Genomic DNA, 27315 nt, shown 5'->3' with positions numbered 1-27315 from the left:
GCGCAGGTCTGCGAGGCTTCAACCCCACTGTCCTTCTGTCTTTCCTCACATTTATGCAGTTGGAGACATTTTCTGTGACGGCTGTCAGTGTTTTGTGACTTTATTATGACCTCAACACGTGAAATGCAGGCAGTAAACCGATGCTCAATTCTGCCTCAAGCGTACATATGAAGTCCAAATGTGAGTGAGACGGGGTCGACCCGAGTGTGGGGCCGGCAGGCATCTTGAAACATGAAGAAGAGCTGAGCTAAAAAGCAAGTGGTCACATGAGAAGCAAAGCAACACGTTAGACACCCAGGAGACAACCACTGCTGATCACTATTGAGTTGACCCCATTTGACCTGGTAGCACCCCAGTGTTCCCCCCCACATGCGCCGGTGACTGTTGCAGCTGGATGACAGCACCATCTTGTGGTGAGTCAGTGAGGACCAGCCAGAGACCATTGAAAAAAAAACAGGTTTATTTCGTTACAAGAGTCAGAGAACACATTTGCAAATGAACATGACAAACGAGTCAAGTCAGCATCGTCCACCCTGAACGGTTTGGATGGCAGCACTCGCTCCTCAGACCTTCCCGCCGGCGAGGCCTTCAGCCTTCTGATACTCCTGCTGTAAACTGGCCAGGACCTCGCGCTGCTTGTCAGACTTCTCCTCCAAGTCTTTGAGGGTGGCTTCGTACCTCTGACTGGGAAGTGGAGAAGAAGAGAAACATTGGTCGTCGGCACGTTATTACGCACTTGAGAGAAGAAGAGATTAGCATCAGAAGATGTTTGGTCAGGTATCGGCCATGTGGCGTGTCGGCACGTCTCACACAGCCACACGTGCAGCCAGAGAGTGTCCCGCTGACATCACCTGGGACTGGACACACACGCCACGAGTCAGTGCGGGGCCTACAAGCCATCTAATGTTTTGATGGCACTCCTGAGGCGGCCGCGTCGTCTGCGGCCGTCTCCTCTCACCTGACTTCACTTCACACTTTTGGGTGTTTGATCCACACCTATTGCTCAACCTGTTGGCAACATTTGTGTGAGAGCCTTTTCTGTTGCACTACTTTGACAAAGCCAGTTTGCCCGTGTACACAAGGCGCCGCTGCCACTGGACTCTGTGGAGTGGTGGTCCTCCTCCTCCTCCTCCTCCTCCTCCACACCTGCAGCCTGGAGCAACACATCCTGCTGTGGGACACTCACATCTCGCCGCTGATGTACTCCAGACGCTTGGCCACCGTCGCTTTCGCCTCCTCCAGATCCTGCTTCACCAGCACGGGGCCGATCAGTTTGAAGACGGTGTTGGAGCTGTCCACCAGCTCCAGCTCCTGCGGCGCCACGCTGCGTTAGAACGGCTCACGCGCGCGCCCCCCGCCCCCCCACCTCCGCGGCGGCGGCAGCTACCTCTCTGACGATGTTGTTGTCCGCCAGCTGCGCCTCCAGCTTCTGCCGGACCGCCATGCTCTTCTTGACGTCTGGACAGAGACAGGGAGGCGCACCGAGTCAAACAGCGAGAGCGACCTGACGCGGTCAGCGAGCGAGTCACGGAGCAGCAGCGTGTGCGCGCGCGTGCGTGCGGAGGCTAGTTAGCAGGCTGCTACACACCTCTCTGCGTGAGCGTGTACTTCTCCACCTCCGCCTTCAGCTTCTTCTGGATGGCTTCTGCCATGTCTGCGCCAACGAAAGACGGCCGAGGTTGTGAGTCAATACAGAGACCAGTGTGGCACAGCGAGTCAATACCGGGACCAGTGTGGCGCTCGGCGGAAGGACCGGAAGTGCCGGGGCGGAAGACGGCCAACTCTTTCACAGTAAGATGGACGGAGGAGTGATTCGAGTGACCGACGCGGAGCTGTGTTTCAGTGTGAAATCCTCTGTTTCAGTGTGGAGTCCTCTGTTTCCATAGCAAAATCAAACACTTTTGATTGTGGAAAAATACACGATTGGAAATTGACAGAGTTGATAAACGCCGAATGTGGTCGGTTTTACGATAAATATGTTTCTTATACATTTTAGATAAAAAAAAAAAAATCGGCATTTGTTTAACGCCGACGTCAGGATTGCGGTGTTTTGCGACAGTTTTACGACACCGCACAGCAGAGTGGTCGCCCAGCTCGAAGATGGCGTCGTCGTTCTGGAAAGGTGTCGTTGGCGTCGGACTGTTCGCGTTGGCCCACGCAGCCTTCTCGGCGGCACAGCGTGAGTTCTCGAGCTTGCTTTAGATCCAGAGATGTCAGCGTGGAGTCGTGGTTCGGCCTTCTTCTGCCGGTTACTGGGGCCCGCAGGCAGCTAACAATGCTAGCGCACGTTAGCTCGACTCCCGGAGGCTTCTAACGTTTTGTCTCCTTCAGATCGATCCTACATGCGACTGACCGAGAAGGAAAACGAAACTCTGCCAGTCGATGTACGTCAGCACACAGTGGCCTTTTTGCTCTTTTGAAGTGGTTCTGCCTGTCATCGTGTTGGCTCTTGCCCCCGCAGATTGTACTCCAGACGTTATTATCCTTCGTGATGACCTGCTACGGGATCGTGCACATCGCTGGAGAGTTTAAAGACATGGATGCTTCGTCAGAGCTGAAGAACAAGTGAGTGCATGTCGATCAGGAAAGGTGTGCTCGTTCGTTGTTATTGACGTAGGTGGCGGCCAATAACGGACTTCTCGAGTGTAACTTCGCACTTTATTCAGTTTGAACTGTACGTGATGTGCTTCCAGACTGCTCTCTTGAATCCGCACAGAAGTATGGTCCCGGGTTACTGACAGGTCTTGTTCCTCCACAGAACGTTCGACACGCTGAGGAATCACCCGTCATTTTATCTCTTCAACCATCGCGGCCGGGTGCTGTTCCGCACCACGGAGGACGAACCCTCCTCCGAGCGCAACCAGCAGGCTCTTCCCAATCCCTTACGGCTCCGTAAGCTGGAGCACTTGCACTGAGACTGGCCTTTGCCTTCGCCGCCGCCGCCGCCCCCTCACCTCAATAACGTCAGATGTTTTTGTTAGGCTTCCTCCAACCGTGTAACACTTGTACATAAAGTCCCGCCGCTGTCCCTGAGTCCGAGCGTGCCAACCCTCAGCCCTGTGAGTCAGGACCTGCTTCACCTGGCCAGGTGGTGACCTCCACTCACCTCACCTGAACTGAACTGGGGCGCTGCTGACCTTTGTACCTTATGATATCCACGTCCGACTCTTGGTTTCATTCAGCCACACTCCTCCTCACATTGTACACCACTGTACAAACTGAAGAGGCTCTATTTCCAGGGCCAGTCCCCGGAAGCTCGTGGGAACATTCACATGTACAATACTCCGGTCGGCTCCGCTGGGAGGATGATGCTGTCACACTGGCCAAGTAGACAATTGTGGTACATTATTTGACATTTTGTTTATCAAATAAAAGCCTACTGATTTTACCTGGTTGCGCTTTCCTTCAGCTAGAATGGATTCTGGGGAGAAGTGCCATGTATATTGACCTTCCCTCCATCTCCTGAGGGCGTTTATGAGGCGTCATCTCTCCAGGCGCCAAGGAGCCAAACTCACACACCCTTCCCAAACGGACTCGCAGTGAACGATTGGTGAGATGTGGAGCCCCTCGCCCAACTGCCTGACTCCGGCACACGCTGCTCTCGAAAGCGGCCGCTAGGTGTCCCCACAGGCTTGAATTCAGTCACGACTCAGGCCGAACACCTTCAACAAGAGACTCCCATTTTCACATCAAAGATTCACGAACCAGCGCCTTCATTTCCACAAGTGGTTGACTCGTTTTATTACAAAAGTAGGTCAATAAACTTTCCACTTTTATGTGCATTCAACAGCGTACAAAATTGGCTTTAAAATTTTCTTCCAAAATATTCATCATACTCTGAAATAAACAAATTCACAAAAATAATCTATATTCCTTATGAACATGGGAAAAAAAGTAGTGTACATCTGTCGTGGAATTAAAAACAAGGGGCGGCTGGGGAAGCGGAGCGATGAAACAAATGTGGAGGCAACAGCTGCCCTGCTGACAGGACGGACGGCGACGCAGCCACTGTGCTTGGTGCAGGACGGGAGGACAGGACGTCCTCCTGCCACTCCACTGTTGATCTAATGTGACTCAGGAGACGCTTGTGTCACTTGTTTTCACCTGGCTACTGCGGGGCACACGTTTAAAAGGGAGATCACACTGGGGCCACATCATCGACTGACGCTTCAGCTCCATGTGTGTGATGTGCAGATGGAGACCAAAGCCCTGTAGAGGTGGCGCACATCTGGAGTCGTGATGGAACGACATGGGAGCAGTCTGGTGGTGCTCCGGCAGACCAGCTAACTGCCGTGATGGTTGGGGAGCTGGGAGGAGGTGGTGGCCTCCATCTCAGCCAGGGTCCTCTCCAGCTGCTGGATCAGGACTCGCTTCTTGAACCTGGAAGACAAGCGTGAGCGGCGGTGAGAGCGGCGTTGGAGAGCTGCGTCTGGGCAGCGGCCGTCTCACCTGGCAGCTTCCTGGACGGCGTGTTGGATGAGGTACCGCTGAACGTTAGCCGGCCCTTTCACCTGCTGCAGGAGCCCCATGACGGCCTGGTAGTCTGAGGGGACGATCACAGGCTCGGTCCAGCGCTCCATTACGGCGGCTGCGTGTCTCATACTCACTTCGTCCGGGTTTGCGGACCTCCTTGAGGAGGCGGGTGCGCAGCTCGGCCTGGCTGCCGTCCAGCCGGGCGATGAAGATGGGCTCCAGCTCGGGGGGCCGGGCGTCAGCGCTGCCCTCCAGCTGGCCCCGGGGGCTCAGCCTGTCGTAGCTGTTGTTGTCCAGCTGCGGCTCGGCCGGGTGATCCTCGGCCACCGGCCTCTCCTCGCTCAGGCTGGCCTCCTCTCCACCATCGGCCGCCTTCCCCTCCGGCAGCGACGGCCTCTCTGCGTCCATCTGGGAGGGCCACGCCTCCCCAGACTCCGGCCCCACAGGTCCATCGCCGTTGCTCTCCATCGCCACGTGGCCGTCCAAGCCTGCACGGAGGACAGTGGCTCACTGACCAACTCCCAGCTCCTCTGCAACTCTGCCCTACCTCTGTGTTGCGGAGCAGGTTTCAAACTGTTGGGAGCTCCCGGGAGCCCCGCCGGTTTCTTTCCGGCCATCACGTGGTTGCTGTTCAGCGGCGGCGGCGGCGGCGGCGTCTGCGCTCGCCGCAGCAACGGGGACATGCTCCGTCTTCTTTTCAGCGTGGCGCCGGAGTTGGAGTCGCCCGAGTTGACCCGTTTTTTGCTCTGAGGGCCCACGACGAACTCGTCCGCCTCATCGATCATCATGCCCTGAACCGGACCGAGCAGACAGTCAGCGCCGGAGCACGACACCACACAACAGCTGAAGCCAGCGGCTGCTGAGGCTGGCTACGTTAACAATGCTATCACGCAACATTTGGCCTGACGAAGCCTGCTCCACTCTTTCACCACTTGGCCTAGGAGCAGATGTGTGTGGCCGACACGGAAACAGTAAAAGTGGGTAACTGTTGGCTGAAACCAACTCCTATTGTTGACTCTTGTTTTGACCGGCCTTCTTCCAAAGATGGCCAGGTTTTGTCCGACTGCCGGATGTGGTGCTTACAACGGTGTTGCGTTCAAAGTCGGAGCTAGTGCGGGAGGTTTTGCAGGGCAGGGTGTGTGTGAATTTGACCTCATCTCTGGAGCTGTGCAGGAGGAGGAGGGGGGCGTTTTCTGGGGGTGGCATCTGAGCGCACGAGTCCAAGGGTCGTCGTACCTTCTTGTCCTGCTTGAAGGGGTTCCCGAAGGTGTGCAGGCGCTTGGGTTGGTCCGGGTCGATCTCTCTCAGCGGCGACGGCATCATCTTGAGGTACTCTTGATAGTTTCCCATCTGAGCCACAGGAATACTGTGCAGGTAATCTGAAACACCGGGACACGTTGGCACCCCGCATCCGTCCGGATGGTGGCGGTGGCGGCGGCGTGTGTTGCACTGCACCTTCATCTTGGCCCCGGATTAACTTCTGCGACGTCCTCAGCAGATTGGAGCGCATCCTGGTCAGCTGGTCCAGCAGGTTGCGCCGCGGGATGTCGTAGGCGTTGCGATAAGCTTGAGGCTTCACGTCCTGGGAAGACACGAAGACATGACTCTCCAGCCGAGGCGCTGTCACGGCTCGGCCTACCTTGTTGAGCAGGGCGATCTGGAAGCCGGCAAACTCTTTGAAGTTGAGGTCTGCGAGGCGGAGCGGCCCCTCGCCGGCGATTCCCTGGAGCAGCTGCTTGAAGTCTCTCCGGTGGGCCAGCGACAGAGCGTTGGAATGATTCTTCACCTTGATGCCCGTTTCCTGAGGCGCCTTCTTCCCCACGGACACGATCAGACGCTCCGACTCGATCTTAGCCTTGAGGGAGGACGGAAACCTGTCAGTCCTGTCACTCCTCGCAACAGAGCAATGACCACGGATCTGGCCGATGGAGAGGAGATACTGATGCTACCTCGACCTAATGGTGCAAAGAGCAACTCGGCAGACATTTCACTTCACGACTGGGCAGAAGGTTTTGGAGCATCTCAAGAAACTAACAAGACTTCTCAACTCCATCATGACGCAGCCAAACAGCCGTCCACACGCTTCAGCTTCTCCACGGTGACAGGAGAAGTGGACTCAACCACCCTGTTGTTCTGTCGTGAGCACTGAGAACCAAGTGATGAACACTTCAACAAGCGACATACTCGCCAGTCTGGACTGACAGGTGCACCTTTATGTGCTTATACACCTCAGTGGAAAACTGTACACAAGAACTCATGTATTTTTAAACATACAGTGTAAATCACCTGAAGAATAAAACAAAGTACACCAACAAGACAGTACCGATGAAGTTGACAGGCTAAGGTCAAAGGTCAGGCCTGCCTCCTTCCATCTGCCAGACCACTGAACAATGAGGTGTATTCATTATCCAGCCATCAAAACTACTTGGAAGGATAAAAGTGTGGTGTACTATCAGTGCAAACTACTAAAGAGGAAGCATCCGGCTCATGTACTTGACTTTGATGGAGAGCTAGAAAAAGAATTTCACGATTCAATCATGAAAGAAAACATCTTCCTCTTCGGTGACACCGAACAGAAGGAAATCACAGCCCTGGTGAGACTGTGAGCTTCCCCAGAGTCTCATAAAGCCGTGTTTACCTGCTGGCTCAGCTTCTTCAGGTAGGAGATGACACTGTAACTCAGGCCGCTGTCCAGAGTGTCTGCAATCAGATTAGGTGCACCCATCATCCTCAAAGCCTTTTTTAAGGGCTGCCAGAAGATAGCAAGAGAAGGTTAGTTGTTATTTCTCAGTACCCAAAAGCATGTCTGACTGGAGCAGGTGAAACGTGAGGCGGGAGGGAGGGATTACCATGAGGTAGTATGGAGGCATGCTCTTCAGGTACATCTCCAAAGCTTGTCGCCACTTGAGGTTCGGTTTGAGTTTGTGCACTTTGAACAGGTCGTCTGAGGAAGGAAGAGCAGGGATTGACTTCTGCTGTTCCATCGCCGTCTCCTGAAGGAGCGACCGAAGGCGCTTCTTACCGAGGAGCGGGAGGATGACCGGGTAGTTGTAAGGCATGACAAAGAGGTTGACACAAGTGAGAGTGGTGCTGGCTTTGAGGTAACCGAAGGGCTGGCCCAGGTCCGTCTGCTTCCCGCTGCTGCTGACGAACACCTGCAGCAGAAGGTCAAGTCTCGGCTCAGCACAGGTTGCCTTGATAACAGTCAAGAGAGCGATGAGACGGAGGCTCCGACCTGCCAGCACATGTGGGGAGACTTCCTCTCCAGGACGTACTGGGTGAGAGGAGACGGCTCCAGTTCATACTTGTCGAAGGGGAGCTTGTCGATAACCATGGGCTCGCAGTCGACGCACGAGAATCGAACCACCGGGTGGGCGGTGCGGGGGGGCTGCAGGGGGGAGGGAGGTGGACACCGTTAATCTGAGAGGCCCTGGAAAAGGTCTGAACGTGTGTGTGCTGGTGTGTAACATGCAGGAGAAACATATCTGACGCACATGAGGATTACGTGACTTGAAATGAAACAGAGGGACTTTCATCAGACAGACAGGGCATGAGTGTTCAAGGACTCACCAGAGTCGGGGAGTTCTGGTCCGGCCAGAAGGATTCGGGAATGGGCCAGTGGCCAACTGGAACGCCTGTTTTGGGGTTCGGACGCACGTAGATGAGTTTGTGGCAGCTGTGCCACAGCTGCGAGTTGAAGGAGGACAGTGGTCGACCGGGCTCCGCCGAGTTCTCTGCACGGCAAGCAGTGACCAACAGTCAACACACATGCACGACCACTCACTCTGGGACCAACAGTCTGGAGTGTTGTCACCCCAAAGCATTCATTGGGTTTACTCCGCTCTCACTCACACCCATCATCACGTCACTAATCCCCATGTTTCAGAAGTGTGGGAGGAAAGCAGAGTACAGGGAGGAACCCATCTCAGCAGGAAGAACACAAACTCCATGGCCACAGATTCCAAGCCAAGGGTCGGACATGATGGTGGGGACATTGCACGTTAAAATGGAAGCAATGAGGTCTTGTTTTTTAAAACAACACTGACCCCGTCTACGGTTCTGACAGGTCACAGTGAGCCGGGGAAAGGCGAACGACGCCTCTCAAGCTAGCTGTCGACAATTGCCTTGATTTCAGATGTGAATATTCCCTAGAGTGGAGTCACAGTGCCTCCCGACTCTGGGGTCATTTTGACGTCCAGGACTCACTGATGCTACTGCAGGTGAGTCCGCCTGACTAACATTCAGAAATGACAGACGTTTCTATGGTCTGTATTGGTCTCTGGCTGGGTGACCTCCACAACAACGCCAGCTCGTCGCCCTTCTATTTTGGGAATCCACCTATGCTTTGTGTGGCTCGAGGCACTTTTCATTCAGTCACAGAATAAAAGAGCCCTCATTACATTACGACTGAAGTCGACAGGCGAGCGTAACTGCTGTGTGTCGGCTCCGGTTGCCATGGCGACCCAACAAAGGTCACGATGAAATGTTCAAGTCAAAAGTTGTATTTGAGCAACGCAAGCGTATAAGAGGAATATTGGCAGAGAACGACTCAACAGGAGACGTTTTGTCTCGCTGCTGCTTCTCTTCAAGTGAGAGACCGTGCGGATGGAGAGGATTTCACCGTAACAGAGACACTTGCACTGGAAGATCTCTCCGCGCTCAACATGTCGGATGATCACACACACACACACACACACACGAGTCATCAGAAACGCTGCAGAGCTGGTGGTTTCTCCACCAGTCAAGGCTGAGTGTGAGCTCACCGTCCCCCACCAGCGGCGGATCTGGCCCCGTCTTCTCAAAGTTAATCACCACACCACTTTGAACCTTCTGCACCAAAGACTCCAGACACTGGTTCAGCATCCTCTGCGTCCGGACACAGTAGGACCTCCCTGGGGAAAGAGAGCGGGAAGCTAACGGGCGGGACTTTAAAGGCACAGCGGCGGCAGGTGTGAGGACCATCCAAACCTCCGGTGACTTCACACATCTGGGTGATGGCCGACTCGTCCGTCGGGACGCTGCCGAGCTGCTCGTTGTCTGGTGCAGCTGCTCCGGGAAGCCTCAGGACCAGCGCAAACAGCCTCTGGTCCCACCTGAAGGGCTCCTTGGTCAGCTCGCTGCCCGCCAGCGGGGAGTTGAGAGGCAGGTGCAGCTGGAGAGCAGACCAGACCAAAGGAGGACGTGAGAAGGTGTGGTGTGCACGCCGTGGACGCCCTCACCTCATCGGGCACCCCGGAGCTGTGTGTTAGCTTGTTCCCATCGGTGATGGTGATGATCACTGACGGCTCGAGGAAGAACGGGTTACGACCCTGCGGGGGAAACACACGTGAACAACAAAACACGGGCCTACTTTCTGCACAGGTGTAGCAGGAAACTCCACAGCTTGGATTCAAAGTGAGAGCTTTCAGAGTGCAGCTCGCTGTTGGGACGCCAGTGGAGAGAAAAGAAATGAGGCGGTTAATTGTAAACTTCAGCCTGAGAAACTTGATCTGTGGCGCTAAACACCCGCCAGGTTTTTAAAAGCACAACAAACAAAACCATGGAGGCCTCTGTGTTTCTGCCTCCCACGCTCCACCAACACACGACACTCAAAAGCAAACGGCAGTAAAGCTCCAGACTAACTCATCAATAAGTGATGATAAAATCAGAACAACATACTGGAGGATGAACAGACAACTGAAAAGGAGCATGAACTCATGGACAGGCAGAGCAACTGCAACCAATGTAGGGCAATTAAAACGACATCTCCAGTGGTCATTTTTGAACACGCAGCCGAGCAGCGGGGAAGAAGAGCTCGAAATGAGGAGCAAACTTGACAAGAGCAGGTCTGACTCAGGGAGAGCTGGGAGGATGTTTGCCAAGCTGCCGTCCGTGTCAGGAACCTGTTTGACCCCTGCACCAGCGTCCATCATCACTCAGCACCCATGTCACTCCTCACTCCACTTTCAACCTAGAGTTTTACGCATTCTTTGCAATTAATACTCAGGTATAACACTGGCCCTTAACGTTAGATCCCAAAAACATGTGTAACTATTGCATGCACATCCTGCCAGGATTTTGCAACTGCAGCCCAAAATATGTGAAGACGATCTACTGAGATTTATGTATAACACATGCTGGCAGCTGGTAGAAAGAGGACACTGTCCAACAGCGCTCCATCCACATGTGTTTGCCAATGACACCCCACTCTTCTTCAGATACAGTCGCAAACATTTCCTGTTCTGTTTCTGTGTTGTACGGTGAGATCGTAACAAGGCTTCAATAACACGGCAGAGGTCATGGTTTTCCTTATGGAAAATGGTATGTTATGAATGAGTTAGAGGACGTGTGCGACAGCAAGTCAGCTGCCAATTACTCTGTCCACACGTGGACATTGAAAATATATCGAACTGTTTGGTGCTGCTCATCAACGCCGCCTATGGGCTTGACCTGTCTGCTCAAGTCTTTGTAAACACAACTAACTGTAAAAAAACGGACGAATCGGGGCTAGTTATGAACAACAAAAATCATATCCGGTTCAGACAGAAACCTGCTATTTTTAGGTGATAAAACGTAAGATACAACCGAACGGCTGTGATCTATCATGTAACGACGGCGCCAAACTGTGGACTTACCGACGTCTGGAACGACTTCTTGTCAATTCCTGGCAGAGTGGCGTCTTCCTCACGTTTGAAATGTGTCTATTACAGGCGCCCCGTAGCGCTGCTGCCACCTGCTGCCCATTTCAGTTCATGGCACTCTGAATATTTACATTAAATATATAGATAAAATACGAAAAGGACATCATTTTTTTATTAAACTAAAATCGCAGACGGGATGCAAAAAGTCAGACTGATGCACTGCAAAGTAGTGTTGTATCACGAGAGTCTGTGAATGGCTTCCTGACCTCCTGCACTGCAATCAATGAAGTGACATCACCCACCTGTCCATAGTTGTCGATGCCTGAGACCAGGCGGTTGAGATTAAGCAGGTCAAAGGCTGTTCGGAGAGCGTGACCTAAAGTCGTCAGCCCAGACGCCTGCAGGTTCTTCAGCTCACACATGAAGGTGGCATGGTTCTCCTTCCAGCCTGCCTGCAAAACAAACAGGCGGGCGGCTCAAGTCAAGCGCAGTTTCTGCTTTGCTCAGGAGCATCACCTCCAGGTGGACCACTTTAAACCCCCCCCCCGCCGCTGACTCTGCCTCAAAGATGGCAGCAGAAAATGAGATTAGAACAGGAAGCGCTCTGGAAATCACAGATAATATTTGGGAAATCGGTCTGTTCAGTCCCACATTTGTGCTTTCAAGCGTCTCATTTAATACATGACAACATCCAAAAATAATCTCCCCGCTGCTGCCTGTCTAGGGGGGGTGGGAGGATTTCGTGGGCGTGGAGCTGCTCATGGACTTTTCTCCGGTGAGGTCAAGTACTTTACCGTTTCAGCTTCTTGGTTAATCTATGGATGAGCTGAAAGCTTACCCTCACCAGGAGAGGGAGGAGCAGAAGCTGAACACCACGAGCGTCGGCATCAACAATAAACTTGCCAGAAGTAATAACCAGGTACAGTCTGAGGCTTAGCCTGCGCTCAATAATTTAAAGAAGAGAATATCCTTTTTTTTCCCGCTCAGTTTTCCCTCTCTCCCTCTGCATCAACAATTTATCGCTTCTGTAAGTGTGCGATCAGAGTAGCCCATTCACTATTACTGTCCTTTCATCGTCTTTGGTGCACAAAGCAGCCAGAACCAACAAAAAGACAAAGCGTCAGCGACAAAGAGAGGAAGAGCATGAGGAAGAGGCGCCAACGACACTTCAGTCAGAGGAGAATCATGATGGAATCCTTTGAAAGAGGCAGCCCCTGCAGCAAGTCTCATCGCATGGCTTGCATTCCACTTCTCTGATATAGTTGGCATTCAGCGAAGAATTAACTTCCATTCAAAAGCCTTTCTGTTGCTTTCTCCTCGAATTATGGATGAACCTCGGAAATGCAACTCACCCACAGCTTCAGCTTCCTATGCCTTGTCATAAACGTCGCCAGATATCTCACTCAAACTAACCTTCAAAACATTTCATGAAGGATGCACAAGAAACGGCAACATTCTTCAAAGGAATCTATGCCAGACTGAACACTGACCGAAAAAAAAGCCACTTTTCTAATGAGATCATTACTCAGCAGAAGCTGATGCATTGGGAAACGCTAAACTTTGCCTTCAAGTTTGATTTATTCCCAATTGGAGAAGACCGGTTCTCACTTGAGATATGCCGGCGCGTGCCGCAGCATAATCATGGCACCATCAATGCACACAACCCCAACCTGGCAAAAAGTGCTTCCTCTGTGATGGAGGATGATTCACATGCTTTATGAGGAGTATACCAGAACAAATGAGTCATGAGTGCAGCTCATCTGCTGCTATAACTGGCCTTTAAAATGACGATGGCCAGGACAAATGGATGAAATAACGCGTCATATCTCAAAGCATTACAGGCATATTGCTAAAGAAAACCTTCAGCTCACCAAACTTCCACAGTTTTGCCAGTTTTATTGTCATAAGTAATAGTATTGTGCTGTTGGTGTTCAAAACTACAGCAATTCTTCATAAAATGACCTTTTCTTTTTTGACCTAATGGGCAAGGCTTCAGTCGTCCAAGCTACTTGGGAGCAGAGAACAGGGGAACCCTGGACAGCTCACCAGTCAACCACTCACACACAAGCTGGAACCAAACCCGCCACCTTCTTGAGCCTCTAGTTTGCCGCTCTGCCTCTTATAAATACGTCAGATTTCAAAGGCAAGCTGTGCTTGTGTCAACCAACTAACTCACAAAAGTACCCAAGAGTGTTTTCTACTTACTATATTAGTGTTATTATTATGACGATGCATCGTTCAAAAGGCGTGGCGTAATGCCCCGGGTCATCCATTCTAGTGCAGTAGACTTGTCTGTTTCGTCATCACGTCACGAACGCGCTGCTCTACTGGAGAGGAGTTTGTGGACGGGGAAACGCATCAAAAGCGGAAGTCTTCCGCTCGGTTCAAACCACGAGTCCAGAGACAGCTTGAGGTGTAAGGAAAGGACCGCTCGTCCCGTGCGCAGGACCGAGGCCGATGACAGTTCCGGACAAACGGCTCGCTCGTCAACGAACACGCTTCCGGTCTCCCGTCAAAAAGAAGGAGCTGTTCAACGTCCATCACGGCGTGACCAATGGGAACGCGCCAATCTGGAATGGGCGGGGTTGTTCATAGCTGGCGGGCTCGTCGACCAATCGGCGCTGCGTCTCATGAAAAAAAAAGCCCTACGTCACCGGCGATACTAGCTCTGCCCGCCTCCATCTCGACGCCCGAGAGCGAGCTCGACACAAAAGCAAAATGTCTGCTGGGTGTCAGGAGGCAGTGCGGCTCCGGCTCTGCGGCTGCTTTGGAGACAATAAGCGGCCTTTTTTCCGCCACCCAACCCTGGCCAAGCAGCAGATGGACAATAAAGTCTTGTTGACAGATCGAACCTTTCGAGCCTGACGTGTAATAACAGCTGCTTATTACCTTGACTCCGTATGGCGGATCATCGAACGTAACTAGCATGTACCTGTCGCCTCTACTAGCCGGGTCTCGGGCACGCAGCTGTCAAAAAAGGAAAACAAGTATTAATGTCCAGGCGTGACGTCCTGCGGAGCCTGAGCCCGACACCCTGGCTGCAAAAGAGTCGGGGTGAAACGCTTCGTTACCTTCATGAAGAGCTCAACCGCGCCTTTAGCAACGTCCAGATACGTCGTGCCCAAGTGAGTGCGCTGGTTCATAGAGGCGGACGTGTCTAAGAGGAAAACTAGAATAGGCATCTTCAATGGAGAGGCCCGCTTGAATGCTTCCCTAAAAGAGCCGCTCTCCACATACGAGCTACGGCGCGGCCACACATGTGTGAGTGCAGATTTGCTCGAATAAGCCCCCCCCTCCAGCAGAGGGCCGCTGCCTCTGGCCTCCTCTGTCCGCCTCTCCACAGCTCTGGCTCGGCTCTCTGCTCAACTTCTGCTCCCTACACGAGGCGCCGCCCCCTTCCCCCGCCGCGCGCCCATTGGCTCGTCCCCGTACCGCTGGCCACGCCCACTCCGCCCGAACTCTATATAAACAATGAGGTCGCCATGTCTGCGGCCTGTGCGCGCGCGCGCGCGTCTGCGTGCTGTGACATGGGAAGCACTGCGAGCCGCTCAATCTTGGCCGCGATTAAAGCGCCTCTGTTCATTCAACAAGTCAGAAGCCAGGCGCGTCGATGTCCATCCGGTGCTCAAGCTTCACGCAAGTCCGTCCACATCCGCCGACCTTCACTTCAGACTCAGCTGTTCCCATGTCGTTATCGGGCGGGCGACAACACATCAAGGGCCACCCTGAGATCCACGCACAGATGCGGACGATCACTTGATCGTCGAGTTGTGGAACTCTGTTGAGAGTTATTCAAACAAAATAACTTTTAAATATCCGGAGGATATTATTGCCTCATTTTGATACGGCGGTTCTCCGCATATGCACGAATTTCTTCACTACATTGAGAGCAAAAAATAAACACTGAACTCTTTGAAAAATAAAAATAAAAAAAATCTGCTGATTGTCTTTACCCCATGTGGAGTATTAGTAAGGAATGGCAGGAGTAAAAATCTATATTAAAAGTGGAAATATAAGAAGGGGGGAACAAATGTGTTTTTTTCTCAACTGCTTCTCTGGTGATTCGTCAGAATGAATCGTCAGCTGTACCTCAGAGTTTAGGTCCAAAATAAATAGTCCTAAAATGTCAGTCCAAATAGTTTTCCCTTCTCCTAGACTTCTTACCAATCGCCGTCAATGTGGCAAAGTAGACCAGTTAACCCCTGTCTGCTTTTGAACTGTGAGGTGATGTTTTGTTCCAAGAAGAAGGAAGGAAGTGTTTACACAAACCTGCGCGGACACAACGATTACTTTATTCAAGTTTCATTTTTACATTTATGACTCAACATAAAATGTCATTTAAAATGGCGGCGAAATTGTCAAATCAAGTCGTCAATAGTTTTTCATTTCATTATATGAAGAAAGAACGACTGGATTCGTGCCAACATGGAGTTTTATTTCCGTTTTTCCGCCTCATAATAAGGGTGAAGTCATGACTCCCAATCGCGGCATTGCACATTGAACAGAGCCGAGGACAAGCCACGCGTTATTGAAACCGTTTAAGCCTCAAACGAACGTTATTCATGAAACGAAGGCTCTTGCTGACGTCACCGTCCCGGCATGCACCGCGCCTTCTGCAGTACATTATTGACAAAGGAAAGGGCTGTAGTGAAACAACAACAACAGGGTGGATCGAGACCGAGCGCCGACCGTGACACCTGAGTGACTGTGAGCTGAAAAGAAGGTACGGTTTGTGGTTCGATTCGCCTGCACATGCGCGTGTCCTGCTGGTATTGAGTGTCATTACACCATTTAAGGTCAGAAAACAGTGGCTTCCCTCACATGCTAACGCTAGCCGAGGCTAACAGCGTCGTTATTACCTCACAGTAACCGGGATATAACGTCAGAACAGGGAGGTCAGACGGATCATTGGCGCGATATTCACCTGTTCTTATCTGTTATCCGGTCGGTGAAGTGTAACCACGGCGTTATAACCGAGCTGGCACCGTGGTGGACTCACGCTCTGGACGTCATCACATACGCTTGATGTGTAGCATGGCGACTCTTCGCATGGACAAGTTCAGCGCCGAATCGAGCGTGTGTGTTTTTTTTAAGGACAAAGTGCAAACCTCTCCGTCTGCGAGCATGTCAACACCCGAGCACGTGATGCACCCAGCGGCCACACGGAGTCGCCGCAGCGTGGCAGGTTCCGTCCCGTTCAACACACCACCGGTCCGACCCTCCACACCTGCGCATTGTCGTCGCGGGTCCTGACCCAGTCCTCTCCTGCCGCCCTCTTTATAGCCGGCTCCTTCCGCTGATGCCTGTGATCCGTGTCAGCATGTCACACCCACTGCAGCCTTTGATGTTACAGTTATATGTTTCTGCAGCTCGGAGCGGAGATGCAGCAATACCGTCCTGTACATGATCTTTGTCCACAAACACAGCAGACAGGACGTTGTAGGAAGGCTAAGCCACACTGCCACACTTGACCTCTGAGCCCATGACCGTGCACGTAGGTGAGCAGCTGAGCTTCACCGGCGCGGGGCCGTGGCTCCAGGGAGCGGCCGCTCCATGGTTTGTGTCAAGTGGCACTGCGTGATTCAGAAACAGCCCCGAGGGCCTCACGGGAAATGCTTTCAGCTTTGAAAAGAACAAAGGTTTCTGCTGGGACGGGGCCTGGTGTTTCCCCACGAGAGAGGACGCACTTAAAAGTGGATGGCCAACCAGGTGGTGTATATTCAGTGGCTGTTGCACAGAAATAAACCCCACGGCGGTATGAAGTACAATGTGTTAGCTGCGTCCAAGTCTTTCTGCACAAGAAGGATTGGCCATCAAATCCAGCGAGCGACTGACCAAGCATGACGGTGTCCTCCGTGTCTCAGCTGCCCTCAGCGTCTTCTCCCGGTGAGAGGACCCAGACACCTCCGGCTGCCGATCGGACCAGCGCTATCGCTGCTCCAGCAGTCAACCGTGTGTGTGTGTGTGTGTGTGTGTGAACGAGGCACCAGCGCTGACCAACGCACGACCTTCCGATTGCCAATTGCCACTGTCACCTGTAGAACCTGGTTGGCCATCCATTTGTAAGGGCGTCGATGAATGTAAAGTTTGTAAATGACACGTCGCGCTTGTGTCTCTGCAGTGTCCTGTCATGCGAGTCTGGAGCTGAGAGCAGGAAGCGGCTCTCTCCCCTGAAGGCAGCAGGACCAAGCTCAGCAGCACCCGGAGAGAGGGGCGGGGCCGCAGGCGGACAGGAAGGGGAGGAGCTCAGCTGGAGCAAATGCAGCAGCAGCATCGGCAGCCTGAGCTGGTGGAAGGAAACCTTCCTGTCTTCGTGTTCCCCACTGAGCTGGTCTTCTATGCCGATGAGCAGACGTCCCACAAGCAGGTGCTCACCCTCTACAACCCCTATGAATTTGCTCTCAAGTTTAAAGGTAAGTGGCGGCACTGGTGCCTCTCGGCGCTCTGCGCTCGGCGACCTGACGCCTCTGCCCCTGCAGTGCTGTGCACGGCGCCCAACAAGTACAGCGTCGTGGATGCGACCGGAGCAGTGAAGCCGCAGTGCTGCGTGGACATGTGAGTTTGTTCCTGCTGACCCACGGACCGGCAGATTTGGATTCATCTCCATTGATCAACAAGAACAAGGGTCGACCCGCGGCGCCCCGTAAAAACCGCACTTCTCCCGTCTGTGCAGAGTAATCCGCCACAGAGACGTGCGGCCGTGTCACTATGGCGTGTACGACAAGTTCCGACTGCAGGTGTCGGAGCAGAGTCAGCGCAAAGCCCTGGGACGTAAGGAGGTGACGGCCACGCTGCGGCCCTCGGCCTCGCTGGAGCCGCCCAGCCCCAGGCTCCAGGACGACGAGCGGCGCCTCAAAGAGCAGTTGGCTGAGAGTGAGTTCTTCGAACAGACTGCCATTCAAACAGGTAGTTGGACTGGAAGTCACTCACCAAGTCGCCAGGGTTGATTGGGATGTAAAAAAGATGCTGTGAATGAGTGCAGTTTGGAGCTACAGCTACACAACGCGACTGATGTTGGCGCTTCAGATGAACACAAAACACAAGCGGGCCATTCGACGTTAGAACTAAGTCCAAAATAAAGGAAGGCGTCTCAGCTTGAACAGAACATATCTAGAGCACGGCTCTTTGGGAAGTGTCGTTTGCCGTCTGTGTGCCAAGTCCCGGGGTTTTTAGGAGTGAGCAGCCTGGTGGTGTCACTGGCAGCTTGGTTGTCAGTGAGAGCCGAGTTAAGAACTGGCCGTCCCTAACTGAAGCAAAATATACATTCAAAAACGCTAAAAATAACGGGCCATTCTCACCGCTGAAACCATCATTTCCGGACTATAAGCCGCTACTTCTTCTCGCAGCCTGAACGCTGTGGCTTATGCATGCGCTGTTTTCACCCACACATCCGCAGCTCCGCCCACAGAGCCGCTCCCCTGGAGGAGCGGAGACGAGAAGCAGCCGCTGGGAGCCGCTGGGAGCGGCTGTGGTGGCGGAGCTCAGGACACGTTGGGAGCTTTCATGTCAATAAAAGACGTGCGCAGTTGATGAAGTTTATTGCTGGAGCCTGTTCTCCAAACTAGTTTACGAGTGATCCGCATGCATTTTTCAGCCTTTCTACGGCGCAGACAGCACCACTGCGACCGCTGCGGCTTATCGAAGAGCAAGATCTGTTTTCCCCTATTGAATTTAGTGGGCGGGCTCAATACCGCAGAGCGGCCTGCGGTCCGGAATCGACGGATTCACATTGAATGTGCCCGCACGCGTCATATGTTGACAGAAACAATGACTTCTGCTTTCAAAAACGAGCGCTGAGAAGTGAGACGCAGGTGTGCAATGGCATGAAGGCTGTGGGTCCTGTTTCCTGCCAGAGAGCCGTCCTGCCGGCGGGGGCCCCAGCCTGCTGACCGTGCTGCTGGGGCTGCTGTGTGTGGCCGCCCTCATGCTGCCGACCCTGGGCGAGCAGGAGTCCACCGTGCCTGTCTACCTCCACTTAAGTGTGAACAAGAAACTCGTCGCTGCTTACGTCCTGGGTGAGCTCAAGTCAACCAGCCCCGTCCTGGCCGCGCCGCGCTGAGCGCCCTGCTTTCTGTTGCAGGTCTTCTCACGATGGTCATCCTGCGCACGTGATGACGAGCCCGAGGGCGTCGCCGCTCGATGACACTGACGCAAGGGGGCGCTACTGGCTCTGTCCGCAGCAGAGGCCCGGAAGAATTCACCATGTGGAGACCTGTTCTTAGACGTTCACATGCATCTAAAGGTGTCGGTCCGGTCCAGGCCTCGCCTGTGTCTCTGTCGCCATCATGAGCCTGAAGGATGATGCGAGCTGTACATAAAGACTTTTCTTACGGTATTCACCTGTAGCCACCTTGACATTTGTGTTCTCACCTTTTTCAGTGTTGACCAAATGCAGTCCTTTGCATGTGAAGGTTCCTGTCCCAATAAATCTTCAGTTGACATTTCACTGAAAGCATCCGTTTGTTGTCTGGAGCCCGACCGTGGTTGGGGAGGCATCAGGAGGAAGCCATTCCAAGCAGCTGCTTTTTCCAGGGGGTTTAACGGATCGGTCACAGTGGCTGTGAGAAAGAAAGCTGCGCACTGTGCAGTTTGCTGACGGCCTTACGCTGCCTCTGCCCGTCACACTCGCGTCACTCTCCAAACTCCCATCTCAGGCAACTTTCATGCATCAAGGAGCCAATATGCTCCTCCTTTTGAATCTGGTTTTAGCTTGAAACGTGTCCTTCTCCACGTCTTTGATCAAAGTCCCGTCCAACACAATCCTTTACAACATCCACGACCTGGTTTTTGTCACTGCTGAGAGTGACTTCCAAAGGTGAGAGCGCAAGATGCGACGAGTCGAGCTGATAAAGAAATAATTTATTTGATGTCTGACATGTCACGTGAGAGACACCGACAGGAAGGTCAGGAACAACTCGTGCCCTGAGCACGTCCCACACTGAGCTCGGAAGAAGAAGACATTCAGAACAAAAACCGACTCCGTGTGGCCAACAAACGCTTCATTGCATGTCAGCACTAGACAGTCGCGGTCGGGTCCGACCCGACGACAGAAGCGCAGGGAACACAAAGGCAGGTGTGTCTGTAAGACAGTGTTCCGCTCCTCGGGAATAGAGACTTTTAAAATAAACATCTGACCATAAATAAGGTTGAGTTTGTTGTGTTCAGTGGCAGACCCAGTCGAAAGCATCTTCTGCCTTCGCCACAGATCTGAAGGAACTATGTACACACTTACAAAGCAGGGAAACCATATGAGAAATACTCTCCGGGCAGCAGCAGTAGTCCAGAGGATCACACAGGTCGGTGCTTCAAGTCTCCAGTTAGCAGAGCCGGGCTCCAAAAGAAAAGTCCGACGAGAAGCATGGTCTCCCTCCACGAGCAGCTGGTGCTTCACAGTGTCTTCAGTCCTCCATGGCTTGGCTTTCCTCCAAACTGCTGCCGGCTGGCTGGCACGGGACACGGCCCTAGAATCTAGAGCCAGGGCTGGCGCCGCCCGCCCACTCACTCACTCACTTGGGGGAGAAGTCCTGCAGGGAAGCGAAGGGCGAGTTGCTGGAGGAGGAGGGCGACACGCCCTCCATCTTGCCGGGCGAGTCGGTGGACGAGCCAATGCTGCTGAGGCTGCCGTCCAGGAGCTCTGGAGAGTGGCTGCCGGACGAAGCAGAAGAAACGCTCGGGTCAGCCACTCAGCCCACCTGCTTTCACTCTCCAAACCCAGTATGACACAACCAGACACACTATTGGGCTGGAGATGAAGGATTCCATTGAGCACTTCTGATGGTTTTCCAGACTTTAGTACACAAACAATCTGACTCAAGTTCGGGGTCATCTCTCAGACGCCGATGTTTGTTGGGATGTGAAGTCAACAAGAAAATCAAAGCTTATTGACAGGCGTCTGAGGGAAGTCGACAGAGATCATGTGAGTGAGCGCAGCTGAAAAATGAAGACGTGAGGAAAGGAAAGTCGGACATGATGATGGCGTGTTGAAAAAACAGACAGAATAACAGGAGAGCGTCGCGCATCCACTGGAGATTCACTGCTCATGCCAACCCACGCTGACGGTCAGTGATGGGACCACCAGGTCTCATTTCCAGAGGTGACACCAGGGTGGCGCCGTCTGCTGGGAAATGTTTGGACTCCAAGAACTGACTCCAGGAAACCTCACATCATTTCTACACCACCTGGAAATGTTCCTGACGCATAACCATCAAGATATCAACTTGTTAGCCGCCTTCAGCAGAAGTATCTTCAATAGCGTCATTCACCGCCAGAAGAAGCAGAGCAGTTCAACAGGAGGTGGCTTTTCCAGCAGGATCGCTCTTGAAGCCTGATCTAACATCAATCTCTTTCACCAAGTTTTGGCCCCAAGTCACGCTCTTTCTGCACCATCCTGTGCTGTGTCCTTTATTCTGGTCTTTGTTCACGCTTCCTAACACTTCCTGTTGGAGTCAGATACTACCTGTCCATCCACGGCCCTGTTCACTCCACATGTGAGTCTAGCATGAGAAGAAACACCCCGTCCCTCTGTTTCTCAGGGAGACGGCGGTCTGACACGCAGCACTCCAGACTCGTGACTGGAGCGAGTCGGCTCAAACGCGGTCGTGCAGCGAGAGACTTACCAGGAGCTCAAGTCGGACATGTTGGACACGTCGGACGACAACATGGTGGTGGTTCCCTGGAAGAGCCTCTTGGGCTGACTCTCCATCTCCATCTCACCTGCCGCCCACAGTCACATGGTTATTCATAGTCACCCACACTCATTTCAAGTGTGGGTCAAGGCAAAAACAATGGTCTGAAAGTCGAAACTTTTGCACCAGTCTGAGCAGACCAGCAGGACCGTGCTCATCTCTACAGTCGTGCTTCAGCGCATCCCACTGTGGTGGACCTGCTGACAGATCCACTTTTCTGATCCCAAAGAACCACTGAAATGTGAATCGACCCATAAAGAAACTCTTCTCCACTGGAATGACGCCTGACTCCACACTGCTGACGACAGAACAGCGCTGAGTTTGACGCCACTGAACACCTCACCTTTGCGCTTGATGGGTCCCAGTATACTCGCTCTGATGCAGTTGATTGGACTTTGACTGCGCCTGCTGAAAAAACACAGGCCACACGTCATCAAAGCAGCGAGCTTCAGTTGCTCCTTCACCCTGAGCTTTCGTGGCTGGCTGAGTGAGTGGACAGCACAGTTGTCATTAGGAGCTTGTGTCAGAGGTCGACTGAGGAGAGAGGCTTTCACCAGCAGGATAAAGCAAGAGACAGTCACACAGTGGCTTTTCCTCCAGTTGGAATAGTTTACATTAAGAAAGTAGAGTACCGGACACTAAAACAAGTTCATTTGCTTATTCTGAGCGCTCACCAATAATTCACAGCGGAAATTGGAAAAATGAATCACAGTAATTGGGAAAAAAGATTGATGCACGTTCATCAATGAATTGTGACTGCCCCAGAAAATAAACAAAGACTTCAACACAGATACTGGCAAAACTGCTCTGGTTCAAAGGTTGAATCACTGAACTTGCTCGCCACTCTGAACTCGGTCTTTCACTGCTCACACGTCACAAAAGAGGTCAGACATATTTAATGTAATGTTGCAGAAAACAGTGTGGTGAAACAGCGACAATTTACCTTCCTACCATAAATCCATATTCGTAGACAAGCTCATCGTATGTACCTGAATCATGCATGTATCAAAAGTTCAACATGAGCAACCACACTGAGGAGCTGCTTTGAATGGCAATGTCCATTTCAGCTTGTCACCCGAGGCTCGGTGGAGGACCAGACAAACACAGCCACCCTGCTGGTCTATAACCGGAGCAGGGTTCAGCTGGGGTCACTGTGCTCTGCCATCTCAGCACACATAAGCAGGAGGCAGCGCACTGACCACAGGGCACCGACGTTGCAACACTCGCAGACCGTTTGCACAAGCGTGAAAAACAGAGCAGTGGGAAAACAAGCATGTGCCCGAGCGTCAGGGAAAACCAGACCGCACAGTCTTGTGGCTCACCTAAATCGCCGGGTCGGGCTGGGAACTGGGCTGGGCGTCAGGCCGTTGCTGCTCACCAGGATTTGGAGCGACGGAGAGAAACACTGCTGCTCAGCAACAAGAGAGAGGAGAACACGCTTGTCAACAGACGAAAACACGATCCAGAACATTCTCTCTCATTCAGGCACCGGACATGTAACGTCCACGCAACACACGGCAGCTTTTGGAACCCGAGGCTTCCCTGACTGTGTTATGCAAGATTCACTGTCTGTGCAAATATGAAACACACCAAACGGCGCATAATTCCATTTTTAAAAACAAACTGAGTGGACAAAAATCACATGGACTTTCTTCCAAGAAAAAGCTTTCAACCACAGACTGAAATACAGTGTTGGTCGGAGGGAAACCATTTGTCAAGGTCAGTAACTGATCCTTCAAGGTGCCACTTTTTACAGTGAGAAAACTCTGAAACCAGAAAGACCAGTGGGCAAGTCATCATTTTGGACCGTCTTCACTGGCTTCATGTGATCTGGGGTTTTCACCAACAGGAAATAAAAAACAAAACCTTCACAAAGAAGATCATTCCATCCTCAAACATGAGGCAACACAGTTTGATTGTTGTCGAGTGGATGAGGTGAACACTACCTTCCTGTCTCGTCGACACAATCCACTACATTTGGACAAGAAAGAAAAACTGATTTGCCACTCGAGCACGAAACTGATAAGTGGATGGATACACACTAATGGCCCACATCATTGCTAGCGGTGCAATCTCAACTGATTTGACTGTAAATCCACGAGCGGACTTCAAGAACGGACGCGCCCCTTCATGAGCGAGTGTTTCCCCTCGTCGACCTAACGGCTTCCTGCAGGCCACCGAGCAGCACCTCTCTCATCCGATAATGTAACCAGGTTAGCTCAAACCAAGACAACAGCCGTAGACCACTAAGGAAACGGACTTTAGCCACCTTTTTCCCGATCCCTCTGGTGGGCGACGGCGCAGGAGACACGGGCACAAAGTCGATACGTTTCGGGGATGAAGACGCAGACTTCTCCAGGTCGTTGTCACTCTGAAACGAAAATGGACGTCATATCGCCGTTGGACCTCCGGATGAAGACGCAGGGTGCCGAGCGAGCAACAAAATGTGTGAGTATTATACTACCGACTCAGCCTGTCCTTGAGAGACTGGTGGCCCTGTTAACTCTTAGATGTTTCTCTCGCATGTTTGCTTTTGTTTACTCCACAGAAATGGATCAACAACGGCCGGAGCCTTCAACATGCTTTCCTCAGACAAGTGAGTGAGCATGAGTGAGCTGCAGTTACCAGACTAAGACTTTCTTCCCAGGACTGGCTCATCTGCATGGCGGCCTGGACTTCTCTGTTCAAGAGAGGAGAGCAGACAGGTCAGGGCTAATCGCCTATATTGGCGGAGCTACCGTGTTCAGAGCTCACCGCTCGTGGGCAGCTTCTCTGTTCATCACATCCACGCCCTCTTCCTGTGCGAGCACAAGTCAAATGCATGAGACATTAAATCACACGGACATAACAGTCATCGTTTCAAACCGTGCAAGAGCATCATTGAGGAGAACGGCTTTTTACTAAACCACGTCCTACAGGAACGTCATGTCTCAGGAGCGTGCAGGTAAAGAGACTCTTCAGCATCACATGATGACAAGCTCAGGGAGCTGCTCATGAATCCATCACTTTAACTATCTGGTGACTGACTCAGAAAAACATCAAAATAAGTCAGACGAGTTGCAGATATATCCTTTGAGTAAGTTCTAGTACACGGCAAGATGTAATACTTGCTCGGTAGCTCTCTCCATTTCTGCTTGGTTGTTGGCCACTGTGATATGGAAGACAGGCAGGTTCACCATTTTACCGACTGGACGTTGAACTTGAGTGAGTCAACACCACTTATTCAAGGTCGGTTCACGAGAGCAGCAGCCAGCACCGAGCGGGAGGTCTGGGCCTCTGTACTCTGTGAACTAGCCATCCCAAATGATTTAAGTGTTGGACACCAACATCCACTCAGCAAAAAGGCTGGAGTGCTCTTCAAGCCTGGCAATGTTGAGACGTTGCCAAGATCCACAACAAAGACTGTGGACTAAATTGTGGTTTAAATTACCATTATTTTTCTACCACAATCTTCTGTTCAATTGTATGTATGTTGCTGCTCCAAACAAATTCCGTTGAGTCTCATACTGGCTGTTGATCTACGATGTTAGCCCGACGGCCCCGTTAACTCCACAACACTGTTACTCGCACAGGGGTTTGAGATTTGACACATCAGATCACGAGAGCATAAACATGATGATGACAAAGTCATGAAGCCAAAGACTGTGCACACTGCAGAGCTATCGGTCATTCCAGGGTCATTAAGCAATCAGAGCTCCAAACCTAGAACAAAATGATGCCAGAGAAAGTAAGAAACTGTATGAAACAGAAACATGCTGTAGGAGCTTTCATAACCAGACATTGCAGTTTGATCTATTCTGGTCTTGTCAAAGCAGCGAGTGTGTTTTGAGGCACTCTTAAAATGACTGTGCTGATGAAAGCAAGTAGCCATGTCTTCACTGTTATCATTTTAACTTCCATTTCTATGCTGCAAGAGTGCTCTTTATCACCGTTTCCCTGACACGGTCGTCCTAAATTGTACGCCGACTCAAGCACGCGGCACTCAAAACTCAATCCTAACTTTTGCTCATCTTACTTGCTTGATCTGGTGCAGACGGGTGCTGGGGACCCGGATCGGCGACGAAGGGACCTGTAAAGAGGGAAATGATGACTTGAAACAGAATAATTCCAAGAGGCACGAGAGATTCTGGAGAAAGGGAAGCGCACCATGTTGGGCCTGTTGACGACAGTGGTGCTGTTCCTCCGGCTCCTCAGGACCTCTCGCTGGAACACTTGAGCGTTATCACTGCAAGATCAAGTCAGCACGGGTCAGACACTTCTTTCAACAAAGTGGTGTCAAGCATGGGCAATGTTGAACGGCTGCACAACCTTAATCCATTTATCATGGGAGCACTGTTGGACCTTCTCAACTGCCCGTCCGTTGCAATCAGAGAAGGAGGGATGTCCAGGTCCAGCTCCATCTTCTCCTGAGGCATGACTCCAGAGCTGTTCATGTTGCGTCGCTTGCGTGGCCAGTCGAGAAAGTACAGCGGGCGGTTGGCGGTGCTTTACATGGCTCATGTGTAGACTCGAGCTGACGTGATGTGCAACCACCGACGACAGAAACTGCGAGGCCCTTCCGGCTGCACACACCGACAGAGACACTCAAGCCCGGCTGACCAAAGCCACTCACTCAAGGCGACTGTGCAACAGAGAACCAGCCATGCAAACGCTTTCGCCAGCGTTATGGGGAGCGCGCGGACGGTTAGCACGCTGCTGCTGCTGCTACATGGCGCACAATGCACCGCGGTCACAGAGCGAGGAGCGGTGGACGGCCACTCACTTGAGGCTCCACTACATATCAGCGTGACACATTACCTTGCCAAGCCACAGACAAAACACAAGAGAGTTCTCAAAGCAAACGCAGTGTCTCGACGCAGCGGGCTGGTGTCCAGCGTTAGCGCGGGTTCATCTCGCTAGCGCTTAGCATCCGGAGCTAGCACGCCAGAGGCCCGGACACAACTGGCAAATGGTGCAGATGTTCTCATGCAACTCCCGGACGAGCACCACAGCCAAACGGTCCAGCCGGCACCAGGAGTCACCACAACACTTTGTGCTATCTCGTCCCCGCAACGCGCCTCTCGGCAATGAACGAGAGCGCAAATGCTAACGGTTAGCATTTAACCTCACGCCCCCTGCTGAAGAGCGCCAGCATCCAATCACAGCGCTCCATTTGCCGGCACGCTTCCGCTGACTCTTCCGCTGCCCGTGATGCTCCGGGTGGTGGTTGGTCCTCGGCAGGTTCGAATTCATCCGTTCATTGTCAACGGAAACGCCTCCGATGAACCCGTGTTTCCACGCTAATAAAATGGAGCTCGTACTCAGTGACGGAAGCTCATGAGGTTCACTTGAAAAAAAGCGTTTTGGGGCTGGTTCATGATTTGGTTTGGGGTTTTTTGTGCCACTCATTTCTGTTTGTTTGAGCAACACACGTCTTGGTTTGCCTTGTGTCTATTTCCGGTTTGGGTTTGGACCCTCCAGTGTCTCCGCCCTAAAGTCAGACTTGAGTTGAGACAGGCCTCACCATGATATAGTATAATAACACAGTGGTGATGATG

The 27315-nt window shown here is 52.3% G+C and overlaps 5 protein-coding genes and 1 non-coding gene across 14 annotated transcripts; 2 read left to right on the top strand and 4 right to left on the bottom strand.

The window, feature by feature from the left end:
* Window positions 1–442: 442 nt before the first annotated feature.
* pfdn6 (prefoldin subunit 6) lies at window positions 443–1809 on the bottom strand. Its single transcript, XM_053879372.1, has 4 exons — window positions 1589–1809; window positions 1388–1458; window positions 1187–1311; window positions 443–684 (listed from the first exon to the last, which is right to left on the bottom strand). The coding sequence occupies exons 1-4, from the start codon at window positions 1650–1652 to the stop codon at window positions 564–566; spliced, it is 381 nt and encodes a 126-aa protein (XP_053735347.1). The 5' UTR covers window positions 1653–1809; the 3' UTR covers window positions 443–563.
* mmgt1 (membrane magnesium transporter 1) lies at window positions 1439–3388 on the top strand. Of its 2 annotated transcripts, XM_053879371.1 has the most exons (5): window positions 1439–1791; window positions 2060–2179; window positions 2332–2384; window positions 2462–2565; window positions 2759–3388. In XM_053879371.1, exons 2-5 carry the CDS (start codon window positions 2101–2103, stop codon window positions 2913–2915), a joined length of 393 nt encoding a protein of 130 aa, XP_053735346.1. In that variant the 5' UTR covers window positions 1439–1791; window positions 2060–2100; the 3' UTR covers window positions 2916–3388. The 2 variants fall into 2 exon arrangements, with proteins under 2 accessions (XP_053735346.1, XP_053735345.1); XM_053879370.1 differs by having other exon boundaries at window positions 1439–2179.
* Window positions 3389–3645: 257 nt separating this feature from the next.
* Window positions 3646–16332, bottom strand: ints6l (integrator complex subunit 6 like). Of its 6 annotated transcripts, none has more exons than XM_053879355.1 (18): window positions 14165–14426; window positions 13983–14060; window positions 11396–11545; window positions 9693–9782; window positions 9442–9625; window positions 9237–9365; window positions 8044–8207; window positions 7709–7861; window positions 7496–7628; window positions 7323–7417; window positions 7112–7222; window positions 6113–6328; window positions 5929–6055; window positions 5710–5852; window positions 5021–5264; window positions 4608–4961; window positions 4450–4543; window positions 3646–4380 (listed from the first exon to the last, which is right to left on the bottom strand). In XM_053879355.1, the coding sequence occupies exons 1-18, from the start codon at window positions 14273–14275 to the stop codon at window positions 4284–4286; spliced, it is 2673 nt and encodes an 890-aa protein (XP_053735330.1). In that variant the 5' UTR covers window positions 14276–14426; the 3' UTR covers window positions 3646–4283. The 6 variants fall into 6 exon arrangements, with proteins under 6 accessions (XP_053735330.1, XP_053735332.1, XP_053735334.1 ...); XM_053879357.1 differs by having other exon boundaries at window positions 3649–4380; window positions 14026–14060; window positions 14165–14256; XM_053879359.1 differs by lacking the exons at window positions 13983–14060; window positions 14165–14426 and adding an exon at window positions 16018–16332 and having other exon boundaries at window positions 3649–4380.
* mospd1 (motile sperm domain containing 1) lies at window positions 15300–19631 on the top strand. Of its 3 annotated transcripts, none has more exons than XM_053879369.1 (6): window positions 15300–15816; window positions 17215–17506; window positions 17573–17648; window positions 17767–17966; window positions 18947–19108; window positions 19174–19631. In XM_053879369.1, the coding sequence occupies exons 2-6, from the start codon at window positions 17353–17355 to the stop codon at window positions 19203–19205; spliced, it is 624 nt and encodes a 207-aa protein (XP_053735344.1). In that variant the 5' UTR covers window positions 15300–15816; window positions 17215–17352; the 3' UTR covers window positions 19206–19631. The 3 variants fall into 3 exon arrangements, with proteins under 3 accessions (XP_053735344.1, XP_053735342.1, XP_053735343.1); XM_053879367.1 differs by having other exon boundaries at window positions 15367–15816; window positions 17767–17999; window positions 19174–19626; XM_053879368.1 differs by lacking the exon at window positions 15300–15816 and adding an exon at window positions 16465–16591 and having other exon boundaries at window positions 17767–17999; window positions 19174–19627.
* pabir2 (PABIR family member 2) lies at window positions 19139–27070 on the bottom strand. The gene is made up of 10 exons (XM_053879366.1): window positions 26087–27070; window positions 25925–26003; window positions 25794–25847; window positions 24533–24576; window positions 24404–24458; window positions 24048–24149; window positions 23101–23186; window positions 22122–22186; window positions 21710–21806; window positions 19139–20738 (listed from the first exon to the last, which is right to left on the bottom strand). Exons 1-10 carry the CDS (start codon window positions 26209–26211, stop codon window positions 20600–20602), a joined length of 846 nt encoding a protein of 281 aa, XP_053735341.1. The 5' UTR covers window positions 26212–27070; the 3' UTR covers window positions 19139–20599.
* On the bottom strand, window positions 24221–24363 carry LOC128767812 (small nucleolar RNA U109). The gene has a single exon (XR_008416175.1). It is a non-coding gene; the product is annotated as a small nucleolar RNA U109 (small nucleolar RNA).
* Window positions 27071–27315: the final 245 nt, after the last annotated feature.

The sequence above is a fragment of the Synchiropus splendidus genome, chromosome 11 (assembly GCF_027744825.2).
Source record: "Synchiropus splendidus isolate RoL2022-P1 chromosome 11, RoL_Sspl_1.0, whole genome shotgun sequence".
NCBI lineage: Eukaryota > Metazoa > Chordata > Actinopteri > Syngnathiformes > Callionymidae > Synchiropus > Synchiropus splendidus.
Note: the sequence above shows the minus strand (reverse complement) of the source record. Positions and strands in the feature narration are given on the sequence as shown.